This window comes from Delphinus delphis, chromosome 6 (assembly GCF_949987515.2).
Source record: "Delphinus delphis chromosome 6, mDelDel1.2, whole genome shotgun sequence".
NCBI lineage: Eukaryota > Metazoa > Chordata > Mammalia > Artiodactyla > Delphinidae > Delphinus > Delphinus delphis.
In genome coordinates, this window is record NC_082688.1 from 50,318,690 (window position 1) to 50,343,863 (window position 25,174).

General features: G+C 39.0%; 1 protein-coding gene across 3 annotated transcripts in view; it reads right to left on the reverse strand.

Moving 5' to 3' along the window:
* PIP5K1B (phosphatidylinositol-4-phosphate 5-kinase type 1 beta) overlaps window positions 1-25,174 on the reverse strand; it is a 326,824-nt gene that overhangs the window by 116,753 nt on the left and 184,897 nt on the right. For all 3 annotated transcript variants that reach the window (XM_060014654.2, XM_060014652.2, XM_060014653.2), the window contains exons 6-7: window positions 24,342-24,494; window positions 11,590-11,889 (exon numbers count right to left, since the gene is read on the reverse strand). In XM_060014654.2, the coding sequence (XP_059870637.1) occupies window positions 11,590-11,889; window positions 24,342-24,494 (453 nt within the window). The remainder of the gene's footprint in view (window positions 1-11,589; window positions 11,890-24,341; window positions 24,495-25,174) is intronic.

Genomic DNA, 25,174 nt, shown 5'->3' on the forward strand with positions numbered 1-25,174 from the left:
TTGCCTTGTCCAAACCAAGTTCTCTACTTTGATGGAGCCCTTTCTTAACCCCTATAGCACCTTCTCACCAGCTCTGTGTCAGAGCTAGAAAACCAGTGATCGGGCACTTCCAGCCCACCCTCTCTGCGTCCATCCAAATTATTACTTAACACTTTCATTTCCACAGACTTTCCTCCATTACACCTACAAGCCCCTTAAGGAGAGTGCACAGATGAAAGAACCTGGGTTTTGCAACCAAAGAGACCTGGGTGGAAATCCTGGCTCCAGCACTATAAGCTCTGCAGACCCGGGGAAGCTGAACCTCTCCTGGGTCCCCACTTCATCTGTCAAAATGGAATCATGGCACTCACTCTGCAGGGCTGTTGTGAGGATTAGTGAGACAATCTATCTGAAATGTCAAGCACTGCCTGGCTCAGAGCAAATGTTAATGGAAACAACCTATGGATGAACTGAGCCTTGGAAATGAGTCCTTACCATCCACAAAATCATGTATTGGGTACTATATTGTGCATACGTATTTCATGACTATATACCATGTATGATGTGTTTTAAATGCTAAGTTACTTTGGTAACTACAGGTTATAACTAAGATAGAATGCTCCCTCTACCCAAAACTGGAATAGCTGTTTTGAAATATTGAGAATTACTTGTCTGGCTCAAATTGAGCTATGTCTTACTCAGTAGAAAGTCAGGCATGAACAACAACATAGAAGAGTATTTGGATTTTGGCAGCTACCCTGAAATTCTCTGGTACTGACCATCTTGTCCCTTCTGTTACTGCGGTGGGAGCTCCTTCCCATCACCCACCTGCATGAGAGATGCAGAGCAGCAAGTGCCAAAGCTGGACAAACATCAGCCCCGTTCCAGGACTGATGAACAGCTGTGTCGTTCAGAGAGTCTTAAATGGGGACACCAGTCACCACCTAAATAAATACCTGAGTGGACTGGGCGGTCAACACAGTTGCAATTGACTAATTTATTGGTCATTAACAGATGCTGGCCAGGTGAGCAATACAAATGTACTTCAAACCATTATCCTCCAATTCACAACACTGGTATGATGATTAACTCTGGTACTATTTCGTATCAAACCATGGGTACACTATTAACAAAGCTTGCTCTTATTATGTTTATTGATTAGGTAAGATTTATAGTTTCAAAAATGTTGTTGTTGGGACTTCCCTGGTGGTCCAGTGGTCGTGAATCCACCTTCCAATGCAGGAGATGTGGGTTCGATCCCTGGTCGGGGAACTAAGATCCCACATGCCACAGGGCAACTAAACCCATGCGCCACAACCAGAGAGAAGCCCGCGTGCCGCAACAAAAGATCCTTCGTGCCGCAACAAAAGATCCCTCGTGCTGCAACTAAGACCCGACGTAGCCAAATAAATAAACATTAAAAAAAAATGTTATCTCTTAGGCTTCATCAAAAGATTAACACTGAGACAACTGCTATTCTGTTAAGTGATCTGAAGGGTAGGAAAATGAAATCACACAATTCCTGTTCTCCTAGAGAGCAGATTTTAGTAGGCAAACATAAAACGTGTACCCACGTAATTACAATACAATATAGAGATACCAATGGCTATAGAATAGAGTTAGATCAAGTGCTATGAACTTTTAAAGTCTCATGGAAATGATTATTATTAGCGCTAAAGTCCTGTACCTCAGGTGTCTCTTTCTCAGGAATCCCTACCAATTGCATTAAGACCCACAGACATATGATCAGCCATTAGAGTTAACTGTAAGCTCTTTTGTTTCACTTTCACCACTCTTTATCCCCAAACTACTTCTTTTTTGGATTTATCTTTTACTTTGGTGAAGTATATACTTAAGCAATTTTTTTTTAACAGACTTAAATATATACCTATCAGAATGGCTAACATAAAAAGTATAGTGATGACATGGGACTTCCCTGGTGGTGCAGTGGTTAAGAATCTGCCTGCCAATGCAGGGGACGTGGGTTCGATCCCTGGTCTGGGAAGATCCCACATGCCGCAGAGCAACTAAGCCCGTGTGCCACAACTTGTGAAGCCTGCACTCTTGAGCCCGCAAGCCACAACTACAACTACTGAGCCCGCGCACCACAACGAAGAGTAGCCCCGGCTCACCACAACTAGAGAAAGCCTGCATGCAGCAACAAAGACCCGATGCAGCCCCCTCCCCCAAAATGTGTGTGTGTGTGTGTGTGTGTGTGTGTGTGTGTGTGTGTGTGTGTGTGTGTGTGTCTATATAGATATACAGTGATGACAGCAAATACTGGTGGGGATGAAAAGCAACTAGATCACTCATACATTGCTGATGGGAATGCAAAATGGTACAGCCACTCTGGAAAAGAGCTTAGCAGTTTCTTCCAAAACTAAACACGTGCTTACCATACAACACAGAAGCTGCACTTGGGCATTTATACCAGAGCAATGAAAACTTGTGCTTATGCAGAAACCCTTATGAAAATACTCATAGCAACTTCATTTATAACAGTCAAAAACTACAGAAAACCCACGTTATTCAATGAGTGAATGCTTAAACTGTGGTATATCCATACCATGAAACATAACTCAGCAATAAAAAGGGTAAACTACCAATACACAAAATAACTTGGATGGATCACAAGCATATTATGCTGACTGAAAAAAGCCAATCTCAGAGGTTACACACCATATGATTCCTGAAACAACAAAATTATAGAGACGGAAAACAGATTGGTGGTTGCAAGGGACTGGGGAGGGGTGGGATGGGAGGGAGGTGTCTGTGGCCACATATAAAAGGGGAGCAGGAGGGATCTTTGTGGAAGAACTGTTCTATATTTGACTGTGGTGGTTACATAAATACACATGTGCATAAACGATATATATACATACCCACACACACATACAAATGAGTGCATGTAAAACTGGTGAAATCTGAAAAAGATCCCTGCATTGTACCCATGTCAATTTCCTAGTTGTAATATTGTACTAAGGTCCTACAAGATATTACTGCTGGGAAAACTAGGTGAAGAGTATATGAGATCTCTCTGTATTTTTTTTCTTCCAACTGCATGTGAATCTACAATTATTTCAAAATAATTTTTTTTTTATAAAAGAAGATTTAGAGGTAGGAAGTTTTTTAAAGTCCTTGCATATGTGACACCTTCATTTGAAGTCTCACAGGGAAATCTGGCTTGGCTAGACACAGACATCTATGTCCAAGATCATTTCCTCTCAGGCCAGAGCACAGAAGGCATTGTTCCACTGTTTCTCAGAAACTTCATGATTTTCTTTTCTTTTTTTAAACTCATTGCCCTTTAATGATTTTAATTAATTAATTTATTCTCTTTTAATTAATTAATTTATTTATATTTTATTTTTGGCTGCGTTGTGTCTTCGTTGCTGCGCGTGGGCTTTCTCTAGTTGAGGCGAGCAGGGGCTTCTCTGCGTTGTGGTGCACAGGCTTCTCATTGTGGTGGCTTCCCTTGTTGCAGAGCATGGGCTCTAGGCGTGTGGGCTTCAGTAGTTGTGGCATGCGGGCTCAGTAGCTGTGGTTCACGGGCTCTAGAGCACAGGCTCAGTAGTTGTGGTGCACAGGCTTAGTTGCTCCGCAGCATGTGGGATCTTCCCCGACCAGGGCTCGAACCTGTGTCCCCTGCATTGGCAGGCAGATTCTTAACAACTGCGCTACCAGGGAAGTCCTATGATTCTTCCCAGCTCAAACAATCTTGGACTTCGTAAGTTGGTTTTATTTACTTATTTTTTTTCACCAACTTTATCTTTGCTTTATGTTGGTATTACAAATAACTAATAAGAGATAGCAAAACTCATAACTTAAAACAATGGAGCAAATAAAATATATCATGGGATTATAGTGTTTTAAAGACATAATTTGCAAAATAGTGCATTTATCTATATCTTTTTTCGGAAGTAATCTTTCAATGTCTGGAACAGAGATGTGGAGTCAATGATATCCTTGTCCCCTTCCCATATTTTAGCTGAAGTCTAAAAACAAACTCCAGTTCCTTACTGATAAAGGAAATAGCTTAAATGTAAGTGTTGTCATCAGTAAGAGATGTACATCTTTTTTCTATTAGGTCTGAAACATTTTTTTCCTCCTTAAAGATAACTGGAAGGCAACCAATACATATGAAAAAAGAAAAGAACCTGTCTAAACTAAATGCAAAAAAATTAATGCTAAAGAAATTTATAGCTATGGGGTAAGCAGTAACATTATGCTAAATTAAGTATTAAAGAAAATAACCTACACTGTAACTCATACAAACATGCCTATAGCTGAGAAGAATCTGATCTACAAATTTAGAGCTTGCCATACATAGTTAGGATGAAATCCCAGTTTGCAGATCAAAAAGTCTCAGTATTCTTAAGACCAGTTTCATTAATATTTCATTAATATTAATATTTATGACAGACATTTGTGTGAAAAAGGAAAATTGGTTCCACACCACATAAAAATTAATAAATTTGCTGCTCAACAAAAAAAATAATAAATGTAAAATAAGTCATTTAGGTCATTAATTATCAAGACTGTCTGATATGACTCCCACATAAGAACTATTTGAATTGCAAACACAAGTTCTTACTAATATACTTTATCATTGTCATCTCTCCAGAATTATCAATAAATATTGTAGGATGTAATAATTTATCAAATTAATTAAATGATATGAGACATTTTAGATTTTTCATAAATATGTCAGAGAAGAAATAATTATAGTAAATTTAAAATGCACACAAAATAGTTCCCAATTGTTCTTCCAAAATTAATATGTAAATTTCAAGTCAACTTTAATTTCCTAATCTTGTAATATGTACTGAGTGTACACAATAAGTCAGGTACGCAGCTGCAGAGTGGTATAAGGAATGAGCTTTGGCCTTTGAGACATTTACAGTCTAGCTAGGGAGACTGGATATACACCTAAAGGAGACAAGGATCAGTATTAAATAAAATAAAGTCTAATGACTATTTACAATACTATTTCTATGGGAGAATAATTGAAAGATAAAAATACTTCTGTTACACAAATGACTTTTAACATGGGGACAATCAGTACAGTTTTTTAAAAAAATCCCAAGTGATTCAAAAGGGAGATCATCTGCTTTATTAAATTCTCAATGCTATATGTGGCAGGCATTGCAGGGAAAGTGGATACTTCTTCAAAAATACGCAGAACTTGAAAGACAGCTAGATGTACAAAAGTCACCAAAGATAGATTGTTTTTGGAAGTGTGACTAAACCTGTCTCCCTCTATCATCAGATAGTTTATTCCCTTGCTCGAATATGTATTTTTTCTTTTCTTTTTAAAATTTATTTATTTTATGTATTTATTTTTGGCTGCATTTGGTCTTCATTGCTGCGCGCAGGCTTTCTCTAGTTGTGGCGAGCGGGGGCTACTCTTCATTGCGGTGCGCAGGCTTCTCATCGCGGTGGTTTCTCTTGTTGTGGAGCACGGGCTCTAGGCGTGCGGGCTTCAGTAGTTGTGGCATGCGGGCTCAGTAGCTGTGGCTCACGGGCTCTAGAGCACAGGCTCAGTAGTTGTGGCGCATGGGCTTAGCCGCTCTGCGGCATGTGGGATCTTCCCAGAGCAGGGATTGAACCTGTGTCTCCTGCACTGACAGGTGGATTCTTAACCACTGCTCCACCAGAGACGTCCCTCGAATATGTGTTTCAATGAACAGTTACTAAGTACTAACTAAGCACCAGGCAGTGAAGCTAACAAAGACTTTAAGGTTTGATCCTCATGCTCAAGGATCTACATGTGAATAAATAAAATAGTGTGATAAATCCCTCAAAAGAGGTCAGCCCCGGAGGCTTGGGGAACCGCAGCATGGTGGTCTTCACGGAAGAGATGAGTAGGAGGGGGACAGGTAAAGGAGACAGGGGAAGAATGGTCCAGTGGACTGACACATGTATTAAAAGACCAAAACCTTGGGCTTCCGTGGTGGCGCAGTGGTTGAGAGTCCGCCTGCCGATGCAGGGGACGCGGGTTCGTGCCCCGATCTGGGAGGATCCCACATGCCGCGGAGCGGCTGGGCCCGTGAGCCATGGCCGCTGAGCCTGCGCGTCCTGAGCCTGCATGTCTGGAGCCTGTGCTCCGCAACGGGAGAGGCCACAACAGTGAGAGGCCCAAGTACCACAAAAAAAAAAAAAAAAAATACCAAAACCTTTAGAGAACATGTCCAGTAGATCAGAATGGCTGGAGAGTAGAGATGCTCTGGGGAGAGGGGAGAGAAGGCTGAAGAAGGAAGCTGAAGGAGCATCTGGAGAAGCAGCAAGGAACAGATCGGGAAGGATCTGAATGTTCCAAGCTAGGAAGTAAGTATGGCTCTGGCCCAGAGGCAGTAGAGGACCTCCACTAGAGGATCTTCAGGAACTGGTGGTCTTCTGATCTGAGGATCACTTTGGCAGCAGCATTAGGGATATGCTGAAAGGCAGTGATAGTGAAAACTAGCAAAGAGGCTACTGCAAAACTCCAGGTGAGGAAAGGTCTCAATAAGGGCCGTGGCTGTGCATCTGGAGAGGAGGGGGCAGATCCAAGAGTTATTTAGGAGAAGGACTGGATAGGACACGGTGATTCACTGAGTGTGGGGAAAGAGAACAAGAAAGAAGGATGGAAAGAGTAGCTTCAGGGTACTGATGTGGGCAACTGGCTTCATGCTGATCATATCCCCAGGCCAGGGAGGACGGGCAGAGGAACAGGCTGTGGGAAGATAATGGAGTACCTGGGAACACCAGTTTTCACATAGGATGTGTCTCTCAGCTTGTCACATGGGGACCATAGGGGATGGTTTGAATAAATCCTACTTCCTGTTTTTGATGGCAAGTGACCTGTGATGCCCTGGTGGTACTTTCTGCTGACATAACTCTTACCCTGGGCCAGGTTCTCTTATGGGTGTAGATGGCTGTCACAGCAGGCAGAGGTGAGGCCAAAGAAGAGGAAATGCTTCCAGAAAGGGAACCCAGTTATTCACATGTCCATTTTCCCCAGACGTAGCCTACAGGGAACAGCAATGTGGGAGCCAGAGAGAACCCAAGATCTGGATCCCTGCTTTTGGAAAGAGCCCTTTGTCTGAAGCCTGTGGGCAAGTGGCCTTGGCAGGGTTGAAGGATAAAGTGCGCTCCGTTCCCTAGAAGAGTTCCAAGTGGCCAGCGTGCCACGTGGAGGAGTTGGTAGGCATGGACCAGCACAGGGGGACAGGCTTACGGGCAAGGGCCCGAGGCCGGGCTGGGGAAGCTGGGGAAAAGGATTCGGGGGCTGCTCAAAGGGCGCAGGGGAAGATGGCATTTGTCAAGAGGGCTCACTGTGGGTTGAGGCAGCCCAGGCTGTTTTGGATGCAGAGTCCAGAAGCAGCAGCTCTGATGGGGGGTCAGGGAAGTAGGCTGTGGGGAGCAGGGCACAATGCATGCAGGTCAGGCTGGGTCAATGAGTCAGGCAGGTATCTTCCGGCCAGCAGTTACGCAAGGGAAATGGAGTCCTGGGATCTGAGACGTCACGCCGAAGTATGAAAGAGGTGGGGGCAGGAAGCAAGAAGTCGGCAGCAAGAGGTGAGGAGGGTTATCGTTTCTATCTGGGAACAACAGAAAAGCTGAGGTCCAAAGGTCTGGGATTCCTGGCTTTACCCTTAAGAGGACCTGGCACCAGCAGAAAGGGTCTTTTGACATTTTTGGTTCCTGATGGCATTTCTCTCCTACCTCACATGTTCCTTTACTATTAACTGTTGCAACACCAAACAACTCTAGTTCTTGGAACATGTTATGCCATTTCATGCTTAGCTTATATTATTTTCTCTTCCTAGAAATATGCTTCTACTTCTTTGCCTACCTGGAGAACTCTTCTCCTTCTTCAGAACCAAGCTATGATGTTACCTACTCCGATCCCTCAAATGCTTTAGAATATTATCATTGCACTTAATATTCTGAATGGCAACTGATTAAAAATAGAACCTGCTGTATAAAAAATCAATAAAATTCAAAATTCATATTATTTATAAAGATAAATAATAATAAATATAATAATAAATATAAGTATTTATAAATATAAACATTTATATTATATTGGCTTTATCATTTATAAAATAATGTCACCTACACCATCTAAGTTAATCATCACAGTGCTCCTGGGACATAAGATGAGCTTATATATTAAGGAAAAATTGTGGTTTAGAGAAGTTATGACTTGTCGAATATCATACAGCTTATCAATGGAAGATCTAATATCCAGGCATCCAGACACCTGACCTTCCTTCATTTCTCCGTCCCTCCCTCCATCCTAACCTTACTTCTGTCTTAAAGATCTTGCTACCGCTGAGATGATGAATTGACATCAGAATTGATTGAAATTTCTTGCTGAGAGTATGTTTATCACATATTAATAAATCACATTTTTTGATGCTTCAAAAAAATGCAAAAAAATAAAAATAGAGGTCATTCACCTCATGTTGGCACACAGGAGGCCTGCGATACATGTCTGATAAGTGAGTAAAAGAATGCATCCTAATATGGGTGTAGCTCACCTTTCTTTGGCTGGGCTGGTGACACAGTAATCCAGTCCCCTGCCTGACTTGTTTCTAGAGCCTTAGCAGCACTGCCTCACTCAGAGGATTGTTAACAGCAGAGATTCCCGATCGTTTGGGGCCGGTGCCAGCCCCAGGGGGAACTTACATCCTCCCTGGATCTCCACAGCACCTCATCTGGTGCTAAAGCTCAGCTCTGCAAAGTGAGGGAAATGTCAGGGTAAGAGATGCTGTGGGCAATGCCAACCACACATCCTATTCCAGCCCTTCAGAGGATGACCTGAAGAAAGAGAGATGAGTCTGCTCGGCTCTAGGATGGGGGTCGTTAGCCCGGGGTAGGGAGCGGGTAGAGAGATGATGGGCTGCAAGGGATTCATGAAAGACAGTTCACAGCTTTCATCAGTTTTACAAAGAGGCCCATGACTATTAAATATTAAGACCTACCATTCCAGAAAAGTGCCTTCCTCCAGGTAGCTCTGATCTGAGAATCAGCTGCTGACTCCAGATCACAGAGGCCTTGGGCATAGTCAAGGCAGATCACAGAAGGGACTCAGGTTCCCCCGCAGCATGCCATTCCCATGCTCCAGCTCCACCCCAAGAAAAGCCTTTCTGAAGGCCGATGTGCGCAATTTAAGGAAGTTTCATGATCCGTGTCTTTGACAAGTTCAAATGCAGTGAAAGACAGGGAGTCAGGCTTAGGATACCTCCACATTGACCTTTATGTGCCTTAGCACAACAAATCCTCAAAAAATAAAAACTAAAAAGGCAAATCCCCAGGGTCTCATTCCTGACGAAGAGTCATGTTTGACCTTGTTCTATCAGGATTGGGCTTAGGAAATGCTAATAAACAGACAAATCCTGTGCAATGGCTTTTTACATTTGACCTTTCCTTTTTTTTTCTGGCATAGGAGCCTGTGGCTTTAGAAAACAGCAGAAAAAAGGCTTTCCATATTCAAGAGGCAAGAAATGCACACACACACAAAGAGAAAGCAAATCTAAAATTGTTTGAAACCCTGGGGAACTGAGAGTCACTTTTCACCCACATCCTGTCAGGGTTGAAAAGCACAGGAAAAGGTTTCTCCTAAAATGTGTATATGTTTTATTTTTTCCTTTTTAAAGAAAAACAAGAGTCACTCATATGCACCCAGATATCTGAATAGATCAGCTGGATAGCTTTTTGTTTGCTTGGTTCCCACTGTTATTCCCATGACTTCTGAAAAGATAGTTTTAAAAAAATCCTTACATTGAATCTTTAAATTTCAATTGTTAAGAGCACATGCTTTGTCCCCAAACAGGTGTGGGCTCTGCCACTGAGTTGCTAGGTGATGCTGGACAGGTTTGTTAACCTTTTTAAGAACCTAATTATTCACCAATTAAAATGGGAGTATGAATGGTACTGATGTCAAATGGTGGCTGAGATAATTAAAAGAAATAATGCATTAAAAAATCTTAGGCTATTAAGTTTAGTCAGTCAAACAGAGAAAGACAAATATATGGTATCACTTATATGTGGAACCTAAAAAAATGATACAAATGAACTTATTTACAAAACAGAAATAGACAGACAGAAAACAAACTTATGGTCACCCAAGGGGAAAGGGGGGGAGGGATAAATTAGGAGTTTGGGATTAACATATACAGTATTATATATAAAACAGGTAAACAACAAGGACCTACTATATAGAACAGGGAACTATACTCAATAACTTCTAATAACCTATAATGGAGAAGAATCTGAAAAAGAATATATATATACATATATGTATAACTGAATCACTTTGCCATACATCTGAAACTAACACAACATTGTAAGTTAACTATACTTCAATTTAAAAACAAAAGGGAAATATCTTAGGCTAGCTTGGTAAACTCGAAGCATCAATGAATGGCATCTAAAGGACAGGAGCTGTGGAGTAAATCCTCTACCGATGAAACAAACAATTCCAAGGACACATCTTTATGCGTTATCAGAGATGTTTTAACACACAGAAAGAAAAAACCCAGCGACAGTGGGGCTGTGCTTCTCGTTGAGGATTCCCCATGTTATACATTACATGCGGTGGTTAGACCGCCTTCTTCACCTTCAGGTGAGCTCGAGTCTGGCAGAGAAGGGACCCTCCCTCCCCTGTAACAAGGTGCGTCATCTGACCAAGTCCACAGAAGGCCCAGGAAGCCAAGGCACACCCCATATTTCCCAGTGATCAGGCCCCATGAGTCCTAGTCTCTTCTCCAGAAAGCCCTGGTCACAACCTCGCACCAGCACACCTTCAGCCCATCTCCAACATGCCCAACCCAGCTGAGAACCTGCATGGTTCTCCTAAGTTCATCTGGGCCAGGAAATAACATTCCTGAGAATCTGTTAATCAAATGATCATCATCCTTCAGAACCTAGCAGAGTTGCATTTGCATCTATTTCTCCAAAAGGGCTTTTACCTACTTTCTGTAAATTTACCATGTCAGAAAAATTTATCCTGGACTTTGGTTTTACTTTTTTTTCTTTTCTTCTTATGCATTGCTGGCTGGGGGAACTCCTCCTCTTGATAATCTCTCTGGCTACTTTGCATGGAACGGTCTTTGCTCTGTCAAGCCTCATTCCTGATCGCCTCTTATTCAGATCACATAAAGCAATTTCAGCAAATGGGCCCACCTCATGGTTCTGCATATACAGTGGATTTCCAGGGATCCACTTAGCAATCCCACCAAGTGCATTTTCTCTAAGCTACTCTCCCCTGTTGGAATCTTACTTCATCCAAGTCTTGTATATGGCTTTTCTCGCTAACCACTGTGTTAAACCTAAACTTCTTTTCCCTCCACTTTAAACACCTTTCCCACAGGGGAGGATGAAAAGAAAAACAAAATTATTGTTTCATTTGATCAAAGAAAGCTGACTTAGCTTATTAATAAAACCAACAGACCCCAGACAATTCCCTTATCATCCACCAGTTCCTTCAAGAACGGGGAAGCCTGGATCAGCATCAGGATTGGTAATGATGGGATTCCATGTGACAGTTTTTGGACATTCTTACAAAGGTACCTTACCACAGATGACTTTTCAAAGGCATTCACAGCAATGACATTTCCTTACCCGGCAGTCTCTCTGAAGCGTCTTCATGAGCGCATTGTATGTTTCTGTATCAAAATACAACCCTTCGTGCATGTCTTGCAGGAAATCTAAGTCCTTAAACGTGGGGCTGGATTTCTCTCTCTCTTTTCGGGAGGCTCTTCGCTTATAGGTTGAGCCTTTCAAGTCATATGTAAAGTGCATTCTCATGGAGCGTGGTAAGACATTGTTCATCACCACAATTCTGATGTTAATGCCCCCTGATTGCATGCAATACAGTCCATAAAATTTGGGCAAAAGAGTCCTTGGATTCTGGTTTAAATTCTAAAAAAAGAAAAAGGAAAAAAAAGGTTTAAACTCTACTTTTTCAAAATAATGTTCCACTATGACGTGTTTTCATCTAAAGTGATAATTAAAAATGGAATGTGATTATTTTTGTTAACAGCCATTGTTAAAATTTTGCTGTTCCTAACCTAGTTTTTAAGTCGGCTTATGGGAACAGCAACTTTATCATTCTGATCTCAGGGCATTAAAAGTGGCTGAATTGAAAATGGACGGAATGTCCCAAATTAGCTCCAACTAAAATCAGGCAAGGAAGTGATTAGTGCCATGTGTGATTATTCTCTAAAGTAGCTCAAGAGAAAATGAATTGCTGGGGTACGAGGGATGAACATTTAAAATTTTAATAGCTCCTGAGAAACTGTCTTCCAAAATGGCCAGACCGCTTTACCACACTTTGTAAGATTACATATTTCCCACCCCTCTTACCAGTGCTGAATATTATCTAACTTTAGAATCTTTGTAAGTGTGGTTGGTGAAAAATAACAACTTGTTTCCAATTTAATTTAATTTAAATGTGAATACCACTAATAACTAGAGAAATTTAATATTTTTACATATTTTTAGCCACCTCAAAGATAATTTTGTGTTACTATCCTTTGCTCATTTCTCTTTACGTTTTTGTCATCGTTGGAGTTCTTGATATATTCTGGATATTTATTAGTTTCCTATTCTATTCGGGGTAAATATTTTCTTCCACTATGTTGTTTTTTGTTATAAAAATAGGGAATACACACCTATTTTTGTTTCACTTTAAAAGTAGGCAACAAGTAAAAAATAGTTTACTAAAAGGCATTTATATAATGAAAAGTCTACTATTCTTAATCCTTCCCCCAATTCCCAACTTTTGTGGAAACTATTGTCCTCACTTTCTATCATTTTAGAAATATCCTATGTGCTTATGTTAATTTTATACCTGGTTTTTTTTTTTTTTTTGGTTATACAAATGTTTTGCTTTTTCATGTAATCACATTTATGTACTTGTTTCTTGTGCTTTTTTGGCTTCTTATTTAGCAAAGCTTTTTATACCCCAAGATATTTATAAATTTCTTCTATGGTCTTACAAATTTTTAATAATTTTGGTGATTACATTTGGTTTTTTACTTCACATGGAATTTTCTTCTTCCAGAAAGTTTGCATAGAGCATTGATGTGACTTACATACATCATGAAATGAGTATCACAATAAGTTTAGCCATCACAATGAGCCATCATCTCATATAGATATAAAATTAAAGAAATAGAAAAAAATTTTTTTCCTCGTGATGAGAACTCTTAGGATTTACTCTCTTAACAACTTTCCTATATAACATGCAGCGGTGGTCGTTATATTCACCGTGGTGTACATCACATCCCTAATGCTTATTTATCTTATAACTGGAAGTTTGTACCTTTTGACCACCTTCCTCTAATGCCCCCTTCCCCCACCTCCCGCCTCTAGTAGCCACAAATCTGATCTCCTTTTCTATGAGTTCGTTTGTTTTTGAAGTATAATTGACCTACATCACTATGCTAGTTCCTGTTACACAGCATAGTGATTTGCTACCTCTGTACATTTCAAACTGATCACCACAATGAGTCTAGTTAAGATCTGTCTCCATACAAAGATACTACATAATTTTTGACTATATTCCCCACACTGTACATTTCATACTCATGACTCATTTATTTTGCAACTGAAGTTTGCACCTCTTAATCTCCCTCACCTATTTCTTTTCCCCCCACACCCCTCTCCCCTCTGGTAACCACCTCTTTGTTCTCTGTGTCTATGTCTCTGTTTCTGTTTTGTTATGTTTGGTCATTTGTTTTTCAGATTCCACATATAAGTGAAATCAAACAGTATTTGTCTTTCTCTGTATGACATTTCACTTAACATAATACCCTCTAGGTCCATCCATGTTGTCACAAATGGCGAGATTTCATCGTCTTTTAAGGTTAAGTAATATTTCATTGCATATGCATACCACATCTTGTTTTTCCATTCATTTATTGATGGGCACTTGAGCTGCTTCCGTATCTTGGCTATCATAAAACAATGGTGCAATGAACACAGGGGTGTATATATCTTATCGAATTAGTGTTTCTGTTTCCTTTGGATAAATCCCAGGAGTGGAAATGCTGGATCACACAGTAGTTCTAGTTTTAATTTTTTGAGGACTCTCCATACTATTTTCCATAGTGGCTGCACTAATTTACATTCCCACCAATGGGCATGAGGGTTCCCTTTTCTCTACATCCTTGCCAACGCTTATTATTTACTGTCTTTTTGATAATACCCACTCTGATGGATGTGACGTGATAGCTCACTGTGGTTTTGATTTGCATCTCTCTGGTGATTAGTGATATTAACTGTCTTTTTCTGTGACATCTGTACATCTTCTTTACATAAATGCCTATTCGGATCCTCTGCCGATTTTTATTTTTATTTTTTATTGAAGTATAATTGATTTACAATGTGTTAGTTTCTGGTGTACAGCAAAGTGGTTCAGTTTTATATGCATGTATATGTGTGTGTATGTGTGTATGTATGTGTGTGTGTATATATATATATATATATATATATATGTATATATATATGTACTTTTTCATTCTTTTTCATTGTAGGTTCTTAGAAGATACTGATTATAGTTCCGTGGGCTATACAGTAGGACCTTGCTCTTTATCTATCCTATATAAAGTAGCGTGTGTCTGTTAATCCCAAGCTCCTAATTTATCCCTCCACCCCCTTTCCCCTTTGGTAACCATAAGTTTTGTTTTCTATGTATGTGAGTCTGTTTCTGTTTTGTAAAAATGTTCACTTGTATCCTTTTTTAAGATTTCACATATAAGTAATACCATATGATATTTTTTTCTCTGACTTACTTCATTTAGTATGATAATCTCTAGGTCCATCCATGTTGCTGCAAATGGCATTATTTTTCACTTTTTTATGGCTAAATAATATTCCATTATGTACGTATGTGCCACATCTTCTTTATCCATTCATCTGTCAAGGAACACATGGTTGCCTCCATGTTTTGGCTACTGTAGAAAGTGCTGCTATGAACACTGGGGTGCATCTTTTCAAATTAGAGTTTTCTCCAAATATATGCCCAAGAGTGGGATTGCAGAATCATATGGTAGTTCTATTTTTAATTTTTTAAGGAATTGCCATACTGTTCTCTGTAGTGGCTGCACCAATTCACATTCCCATCAACGGTGTAGGAGGGTTCCTTTTTCTGCACACCCTCTCCAGCATTTATTATTTATAGGCTTTTTAATGCTGGCCATTAAAGGTGTGAGGTGATACCTCATTGTAATAGTTTTGATTTGCATTCTCTAATAATTAACAATATAGAGCACCTTTTCATGTGCCTGTTTATGACCACTTTCTAACATTTTTTAATTGGGTTGTTTATTTTTCATGTTGAGCTGTATGAGTTCTTTGTATATTTTTTAAACATCTTTATCGGAGTATAATAGCTTTACAATGTTGTGTTAGTTTCTGCTTTATAACAAAGTGAATCAGCTATACGTATACATATGTCCCCATATCTCTTTCCTCTTGCATCTCCCTCCCACCCTCCCTATCCCCCGCCCACACCCCCGGTGGTCACAAAGCACAGAGCCGATCTCCCGGTGCTATGCGGCTGCTTCCCACTAGCTAACTGTTTTACATTTGGTAGCGTATATATGTCCACGCCACTCTCTCACTTCGTCCCAGTTTACCCTTCCCCCTTCCCGCATCCATTTACTACATCTGTGTCTTTATTCCTGTCCTGCCCCTAGGTTCATCAGAACCAACTTTTTTTTGCAGATTCCATATATATGTGTTAGCATATGGTATTTGTTTTCACTTTCTAACTTACTTCATTCTGTATGACAGTCTCTAGGTTCACCCACCTCACTACAAATAACTCAATTTAGTTTCTTTTTATGGCTGAGTAATATTCCACTGTGTATATGTGCCACATCTTTTTTACCTATTCATCTGTCGATGGACACTTAGGTTGCTTCCATGTCCTGGCTATTGTAAATAGAGCTGCAATGAACATTGTGGTACATGACTCTTTTTGAATTATGGCTTTCCCAGGCTATAAGCCCAGTAGTGGGATTGCTGGGTCATATGGTAGTTCTAGTTTTAGTTTTTTAAGGAATATCCATACTGTTCTACATAGTGGCTGTATCAATTTACATTCCCATCAACAGTGCAAGAGGGTTCCCTTTTCTGCACACCCTCTCCAACATTTACTGTTTGTAGAATTTTTGATGATGGCCATTCTGACCGGTGTGAGGTGATACCTCACTGTAGTTTAGATTTGCATTTCTCTAATGATTAGTAATGTTGAGCATCCTTTCATGTGTTTGTTGGCAATCTGCATACCTTCTTTGGAGAAATGTCTATTTAGGTCTTCTGCCCATCTTTGGATTGGGTTGTTTGTTTTTTTGATATTGAGCTGCATGAGCTGCTTGTCTATTTTAGAGATTGATCCTTTGTCGGTTACTTTGTTTGCAACTATTTTCTCCCATTCTGAGGGTTGTCTTTTCATCTTGTTTATGGTTTCCTTTGCTGTGCAAAAGCTTTTTAGTTTCATTAGGTCCCATTTGTTTATTTTTGTTTCTATTTCCATTTCTCTAGGAGGTGGGTCAAAAAGAATCTTGCTGTGATTTATGTCATAGAGTGTTCTGCCTATGTTTTCCTCTAAGAGTTTGACAGTGTCTGGCTGTACACTTAGGTCTTGAATCCATTTTGAGTTTATTTTTGTGTATGGCGTTCTTTTACATGTAGCTGTCCAGTTTTCCCAGCACCACTTATTGAAGAGGCTGTCTTTTCTCCACTGTATATTCTTGCCCCCTTTATCAAAGATAAGGTGGCCATACGGGCGTGGGTTTAGCTCTGGGCTATCTTGTTCGTTTGACCGATATTTCTGTTTTTGTGCTAGTACCATACTGTCTTGCTTACTGTAGCTTTGTAGTAGAGTCTGAAGTCAGGGAGCCAGATTCCTCCAGCTCTGTTTTTCTTTCTCAAGATTGCTTTGGCTATTCGGGGTCTTTTGTGTTTCCATACAAATTATGAATTTTTTTGTTCTAGTTCTGTGAAAAATGCCATAGGTAGTTTGATAGGCATTGCATTGAATCTGTAGATTGCTTTGGGTAGTACAGTCATTTTCATAATGTTGATTCTTCCAATCCAAGAACATGGTATATCTCTCCATCTGTTTGTATCCTCTTTAATTTCTTTCCTCAGTGTCTTAAAGTTTTCTGCATACAGGTCTTTTGTCTCCTTAGGTAGGTTTATTCCTCAGTATTTTATTCTTTTTGTTGCAATGGTAAATGGGAGTGTTTCCTTAATTTCTCTTTCAGAATTTTCATCATTAGTGTAAAAGAATGCAAGAGATTTCTATGCATTAATTTTGTATCCCGCTTCTTTTCCAAATTCATTGATTAGCTCTAGTAGTTTTCTGGTGGCATTTTTAGGATTCTCTATGTATAGTATCATGTCATCTGCAAACAGTGACAGTTCTACTTCTTTTCCAACTTGGGTTCCTTTTATTTTTCTTCTCTGATTGTTGTAGCTAAAACTTCCAAAATTATGTTGAATAATAGTGGTGAGAGTGAGCAACATTGTCTTGTTCGTGATCTTAGTGGAAACAGTTTCAGTTTTTCACCATTGAGGACGATGTTGGCTGTGGGTCTGTCATATATGGCCTTTATTATGTTGAGGTAAGTTCCCTCTATGCCTATTTTAAGGAGGGTTTTTATCATAAATGGGTGTTGAATTCTGTCAAAAGTTTTCCAGCATCCATTGAGAGTATCATGGTTTTTCTCCTTGAATTTGTTAATATGGTATATCACATTGATTGATTTGCATATATTGAAGAATCCTTGCACCCCTGGGATAAATCCCACTTCATCATGGTGTATGGATTCTGTCTACCAGTATTTTGTCCAGGATTTTTGCATCTATGTGCATCAGTGATATTGGCCTGTAGTTTTCTTTTTTTGTGCCATCATTGTCTGGTTTTGGTATCAAGGTGATGGTGGCCTCGTAGCATGAGTTTGGGAGTGTTCTTCCCTCTGCTATATTTTGGAAGAGTTTGAGCAGGATAGGTGTTAGCTCTTCTCTAAATGTTTGATAGAATTCACCTGTGAAGCCATTGGTCCTGGGTTTTTGTTTATTGGAAGATTTTTAATCACAGTTTCAATTTCAGTGCTTGTGATTGGTCTGTTTATATTTTCTATTTCTTCCGGGTTCAGTCTTGGAAGGTTGTGCTTTTCTAAGAATTTGTCCATTTTATTGGCATATAGTTGCTTGTAGTAATCTCTCATGATCCTTTGTATTTCTGCAGTGTCAGTTGTTACTTCTCCTTTTTCATTTCTAATTCTGTTGATTTGAGTCTTTTCCCTTTTTTTCTTGATGAGTCTGGCTAATGTTTTATCAATTTTGTTTATCTTCTCAAAGAACCAGCTTTTAGTTTTATTCATCTTTGTTCTCGTTTCCTTCATTTCTTTTTCATTTATTTCTGATCTGATCTTTAAGATTTCTTTCCTTATGCTAAATTTGGGGTTTCTTTCGTTTCTCTTTCTCTAATTGCTTTAGGTGTAAGGATAGCTTGTTTGAGATTATTCTTGTTTCCTAAGGTAGGATTGTATTGCTATAAACTTCTCTCTTAGAACTGCTTTTGCTGCATCCCATAGGTTTTGGGTTGTCGTGTTTTCATTGTCATTTGTTTCTAGGTATTTTTTGATTTCTTCAGTGATCTCTTGGTTATTTAGTAGTTTATTGTTTAGGCTCCATGTGTTTGTATTTTTTACAGTTTTTTTCCTGTAATTGATATCTAGTCTCATAGCATTGTGGTCAGTAAAGATACCTGATATGATTTCAATTTTCTTAAATTTACCAAGACTTGATTTGGAACCAAGGTATGATCTATCCTGGAGAATGTTCCATGAGCACTTGAGAAGAAAGTGTATTCTGTTGTTTTTGGATGGAATGTCCTATAGATATCAATTAAGTCCATCTTTTTTAATGTGTGATTTAAAGCTTGTGTTTCCTTATTTATTTTCATTTTGTTTGATCTCTCCATTGGTGAAAATGGAGTGTTAAAGTCCCCTACTATGATTGTGTTACTGTTGACTTCCCTTTTTATGGCTGTTAGCATTTGCCTTATGTATTGAGGTGCTCCTACATTGGGTGTGTACATATTTACAATTGTTATATCTTCTTCTTGGATTGATCCCTTGATCATTATGTAGTATCCTTCTTTGTCTCTTGTAATAGTCTTTATTTTAAAGTCTATTTTGTCTGATATGAGAATTGTTACTCCAGTTTTCTTTTGATTTCCATGTGCATGGAATATCTTTTTCCATCCCCTCACTTTTAGTCTGCATGTGTCCCTAGGTCTGAAGTGGGTCTCTTGTAGACAGCATATATGAGGGTTTTGTTTTTGTATCCATTCATCCAGTCTGTGTGTTTTGGTTGGAGCATTTAGTCCATTTACATTTAAGGTAATTACCGATATGTCTGTTCCTATTACCATTTTCTTCTTCTTCTTTTTTTTTTTTTTTTTTTGCAGTACGCAGGCTTCTCACTGTTGTGCCCTCTCCCATTGCGGAGCACAGGCTCTGGATGCACAGGCTCAGTGGCCATGGCTCACGGGCCCAGCCACTCTGCGGCATGTGGGATCTTCCTGGACCGGGGCATGAACCCGTGTCCCCTGCATCAGCAGGCGGTCTCTCAACCACTGCGCCACCAGGGAAGGCCCCTATTACCATTTTCTTAATTGTTTTGGGTTTGTTATTGTAGGTCTTTTCCTTCTCTTGTGTTTCCTGCCTAGGGAAGTTCCTTTAGCATTTGTTGTAAAGCTGGGTTGGTGGTGCTGAATTCTCTTAGCTTTTGCTTGTCTGTAAAGGTTTTAATTTTTCCGTCGTATCAGAATGAGATTCTTGCTGGGTAGAGTAATCTTGTTGTAGGTTTTTCCCTTTCATGACTTTAAATATGTCCTGCCACTCTCTTCTGGCTTGCAGAATTTCTGCTGAAATTTCAGCTGTTAACCTTATGGGGATTCCCTTGTAGGTTATTTGTTGCTTTTTCCTTGCTGCTTTTAATATTTTTTCGTTGTATTTAATTTTTAATAGTTTGATCAATATGTGTCTTGGCATGTTTCTCCTTGGATTTATCCTGTATGGGACTCTCTGCGCTTCCAGGACTTGACTATTTCCTTTCTCATATTAGGGAAGTTTTCAACTATAATCTCTTCAAATATTTTCTCAGACCCTTTCTTTTTGTCTTCTTTTTCTGGGACCCCTATAATTTGAATGTTGGTGTGTTTACTGTTGTCCCAGAGGTCTCTAAGACTCTCCTCAATTCTTTTCATTCTTTTTTCTTTACTCTGCTCTGTGGTAGTTATTTCCATTGTTTTATCTTCCAGGTCACTTATCCGTTCTTCTGCCTTAGTTATGCTGCTATTGATTCCTTTTACAGAATTTTTAATTTCATTTATTGTGTTGTGCATCGTTGTTTTTTTGCTTTTTAGTTCTTCTAGGCCCTTGTTAAACATTTCTTGTATTTTCTCCATTCTATTTCCAAGATTTTGGATCATCTTTACTATCATTACTCTGAAATCTTTTTCAGGTAGACTGCCTATTTCCTCTTCATTGGTTTGGTCTGCTGGGTTTTTACTTTGCTCATTCATATGCTGTGTGTTTCTCTGTCTTCTCATTTTGCTTAACTTACTGTGTTTGGGGTCTCCTTTTTGCAGGCTGCAGGTTCATAGTTCCCGTTGTTTTGGGTGTCTGCCCCCAGTGGCTAAGGTTGGTTCAGTGGGTCGTGTAGGCTTCCTGGTGGAGGGGACTGATGTCTGTGTTCTGGCAGATGAGTCTGGATCTTGTCTTTCTGGTGGGCAGGACTGCATCCAGTGGTGTGTTTCGGGGTGTCTGTAACCTTATTGTGATTTTAGCCATCCTCTCTGCTAATGGGTGGGGTTGTGTTACTGTCTTGCTAGTTGTTTGGCATGGGGTGTCCAGCACTGGAGATTGCTGGTCATTGAGTGGAGCTGGGTCTTAGTTTTGAGACTGAGGTCTCTGGGAGAGCTCTTGCCAATTGAGATTACGTGGGGCTGGGGTTCTCTGGTGGTCCAATGTGCTGAACTCGGCTCTCCCACCTCAGAGCCTCAGGCCTGACATCTCGCCTGAGCACCAAGATCCTTACGTGTAGATGGGTTAAATTCTCCAATCCAAAGGCACAGGGTGGCCGGCCTTCTGCGCTCTGCTCGGTCCTCCAGCTGGGCAATGTCCTCTAGGACTTGTTGATATGGAGAGCCTCCTTTGGATCCAGGTCCAGCTGCATTCTCTAGCATCTAGAAGAAGCAGCCCACACCCCCCTCCTCCCTTATCCCCGCCGTAACTCGTCATGATCCTGGACCGTCCCTTCTTTTTATATTTTTGATATTAACACCTTATCATATATACCACTTCTGAATATCTTTTCTCATTCATTTTTCATTTTATTGATAGTTTCTTTCATTGTGCAAAAGTGTTTTTGTTTGATATAGTCCTGTCTGTTTATTTCTGCTTTTGTTTCCCTTGCCTGGAAGCAATTTTGTGTGTGGGAAAGATCTGAAATAGGGGATTTAATTTTTTTCCGAAATGGGTAACCATTTGTCCTCTCTCAATTGTGTTTAAGTCCCTCCTATATCATACAATAAAATGTCAAATATTTCTGGACACTTTATTTGAATTCATTAATCTTTCTGTCTAGAACTGTATACTAAAGCCACATCTTTAATATTACTATAGATTTACATATTTTTGGTGTACGTTATGGCAGGCCCACCATTTTTCTTTTTTCCTGAAAATGGTTTGTCATTCCTTGTCCAAAAGTTTGTCGACTTTTGCCTTCCACTGTTTGTTTTTTAAAATGTGCTTAAAATAATATTTGTTTTCACTTTCAAATGAACCAGCTTTGTCAAGTTCAGGGAAAAAAATCCTATTGGAATTTTTGATTGGAATTAGTCTGGATTTATAAGTTGGTATGGGGGGAATTAAAATGTTTACAATTCTGAGCTCAGGAATGATGCACATTTCTTCATTATTTCAGAACTTTATGTCCTTCAATAACATTTTGTAGTTTCCTTCATATTGGTCTTGTTCATTTGTTTTTATAGACTTAAGTATTTGAGTTCTTATTACAAAAATTCTTTTTGGATTGTTGTTCATATGTTATACTTACTATATCTGCTTTCCCAATCAGAATTATAGTATGTCTTCATTTATTTATTTATTTTTCTCTAATAATAATCAGTATAATTTATTGTCATCATGAATGGGATTCTTTTTTCCCCCTTATACCCTCCAAATTTATATGATCTACATAATGGAATATGATAGATTTTGTAGATTTATCATATATCCCAAAAATCTACTGGATTCTCATTACCTCTAGAAACTACTGGTTTATTTTCTTGAAATTCTGCTCATTTTCTTTTTTTTTTTTTCTGCTCATTTTCAATTGTATCATTTGCAGAGAACAGTATTTATACTTTTCTTCTTTTTTTTATACTCAAAGTTATTGATAGAAATTTTAGCAAATATGTCAGAAAGGACCATTGATGGAGGGCATCCTTATTTTTTCTATGACTTCCAGTGAAAGAGCTTTTGTTCTTCTCCATGAGACATCATGTGAACTCTTAGAGACTGATAAATGTATAATATGTATATGTTCATTTATTTACTTATTATGTTAAAAACTTCCATGCCAATTTTAAGAATTAAGAGAAGATACTGAACTTTGAGTGCCTTAATTTCTCCTCAATATCTATATGGACAACCATGTAATGTTCACATTTCTTCTTGTTAATGGGATGAATTCTATTGTTTGTTATACTAGCTTACATGATTGGGATAAAATTACTTGTTCAGCTAAATTTTAAAAGTTTATTTAATTTTAATTAATTTAAATTTAATAGCTATATATGGCTAATGGCTATGATATTGGACAATGTAGTTTTATAAAAGAGACTAGTCTATCTAAGCTTAGAAGTATAGAAGTTTAAGATTTACTCACTTAGCAGATTAGTAAAGAGTGCTGTCAGTTTGACTGCAATTTTAAATTATTTAAAAATGTGTATATGACTAGAATATATTTGAAACGATATATACAAAATATCAGTAATATGTATTTCTGAGAAAAATATAGTTGGTTGCATTGTTTTTCTTTTCTGTATTTTCTATTTTCTCTGACATAAAGTAGACAATTTGTGCTAAAAAATATTTCCCAGTTTTGTTCAGGATCAAAATCTTTTAAAATCTGTATATGCTGCCCACTAATATTTTTGTTTAGAGTTTTGATTCCTATATTTATATGTGGGACTAATTTATAGCATTTAATGTTGTCTTATCTGATGTTGGAACTAAATAATATTTTTACATACTAAGTGGCATATTTCATCAATTTTGTTTTGAAACAAAGATGACAGTTATCACCTCTCATAGCAAATGAATGGCAGAACTGGGGCTTCTGAAATCCAAACTTCTCCCTGTAGCCATTCCAATCACAAAAAATTAATAACTGCTATGAAAGTACAAAGAAACCAGAGGTATGAAAATGACAAAACTACTGAGGAAGAGTGTTTATTTCTTAAAAATCTGGTCTAAATGACTAGCAAATCCACCTGGGCTAGGTTATTGTTTCTTTGTCTCTAAAACATTACATGGAAGGCGATTTTCACGTTATATTTAACCGATGAAATCCTAAATTCTGAAGTGTAATGGCTAAGAATAGCTAATACGGAATGTATGCCAGTACATGGTGCAGGGGTTAAAGATGCAGCCTCCGGAACCCTACTGCTTGTATTCAAGCCCCACTTCTACGGCCCACTAGCTAAATAACCCTTGGCAAGTGATTCCATTTATCTTTGTCTCAACTACTTCATCTATAAAATGGCAATGAAGTATCCAAGATGCTGTGAGGATTAAATGAGTTACTGCATGCAAAGCACTTACAGCTGTGTTTTAACACAGAGCTTAGCCCTCAATGAATGTTAACTACTCATGTAAGTACTATGTACTGCGGCAAAGAGCTCTGCAACGCATTGCTTCCTTTATCTTACATCCTAGATCCTTTCTTTATTACAACAACCATGGAAGATAGGTGTTTCCCAGCCTTCAAAGACTGAGGAGACTGAGGCTTAGAGCTTACCTTATTCACCTAGTTAGCTGACGGCTGAGTGGGATGTAAGCTCAGGACTGAGTCAGTCAACAGCTATGCTCTACTATTCAGTTCTACTTACTTTTAAAAATCTATTCAACGAATGTCATAGTACACTCTAAATGCAAAATAAAGCTCACCAAAGACAAGGAAACATGCCAAAGAGCCACTGAAAAAAACATATAAAAGAAAACTGCGGAGGAAAGTAATTAAACCTTAAGTCGAAGCTTCAATTATGTGTAGTTACTTACCATGTAATAGCCTGGCAGGAGCTTCTGAAGGAACTCTGCTTCTTTATGCTGAACTGTTTTGATGATAAATTCATCATCACTGGTCACAAAAAATAAGGATCCACTGGCTCCAGGGTTAGAGAGCTCTATGAGAGGTTCACTGCATATGGAATACTACAAGAGCAAATAAATAAATAGTAGAAATACATTTAATGTGTATGATGCATACAAGGAAGAAAAATCACAGCGTTACATATCTTGGCCATGTTAAAATAGGAAGCCCTCTCCAAGAGCTTTAAAAGAAGACTCCACGTATGCTAAGAGGTCTCTTTTGAGATTTCTAAACAGTTACTTGATCCATTTACCTTAATATTCTACGATGGGAAACAACATGCCCTCTTCCACCCCCAGTATGACAGAATCACAATCACCATATTTGTCCAATGAGACAACTCCAACAGTGGTATTGACCAAGGTGCTTTGTTTCCAACAAGTGCCCACAGAATAACAACAGAAGGTGTGATCCACACTGTGTATTTGTCACTTGACACCAACACCTATTCTCTTCTCACTATTTACTCTCCCAAGGGAGGTCATCCACTCATGGTTTCAACAAGGAAATGACTCTAACCTCTCAATCTCCAGCTCAGATCTCTCTCTAGGGATCCAGACCTGTATGCCTAACTTTTCAACAGACATTTCTATTTGGTTATACCAGAAACACTGCACATGTAACAAGTTCAAAAGCAAGTTCATCTCGGGCCTGTGGTTAGCCCTTGTGGTGACTTTGTAGTAATTAGAAAGACAGAACTCTTTTTCCTGGCAGATGCAGCTCTGGACCAGGTTGGTGAATA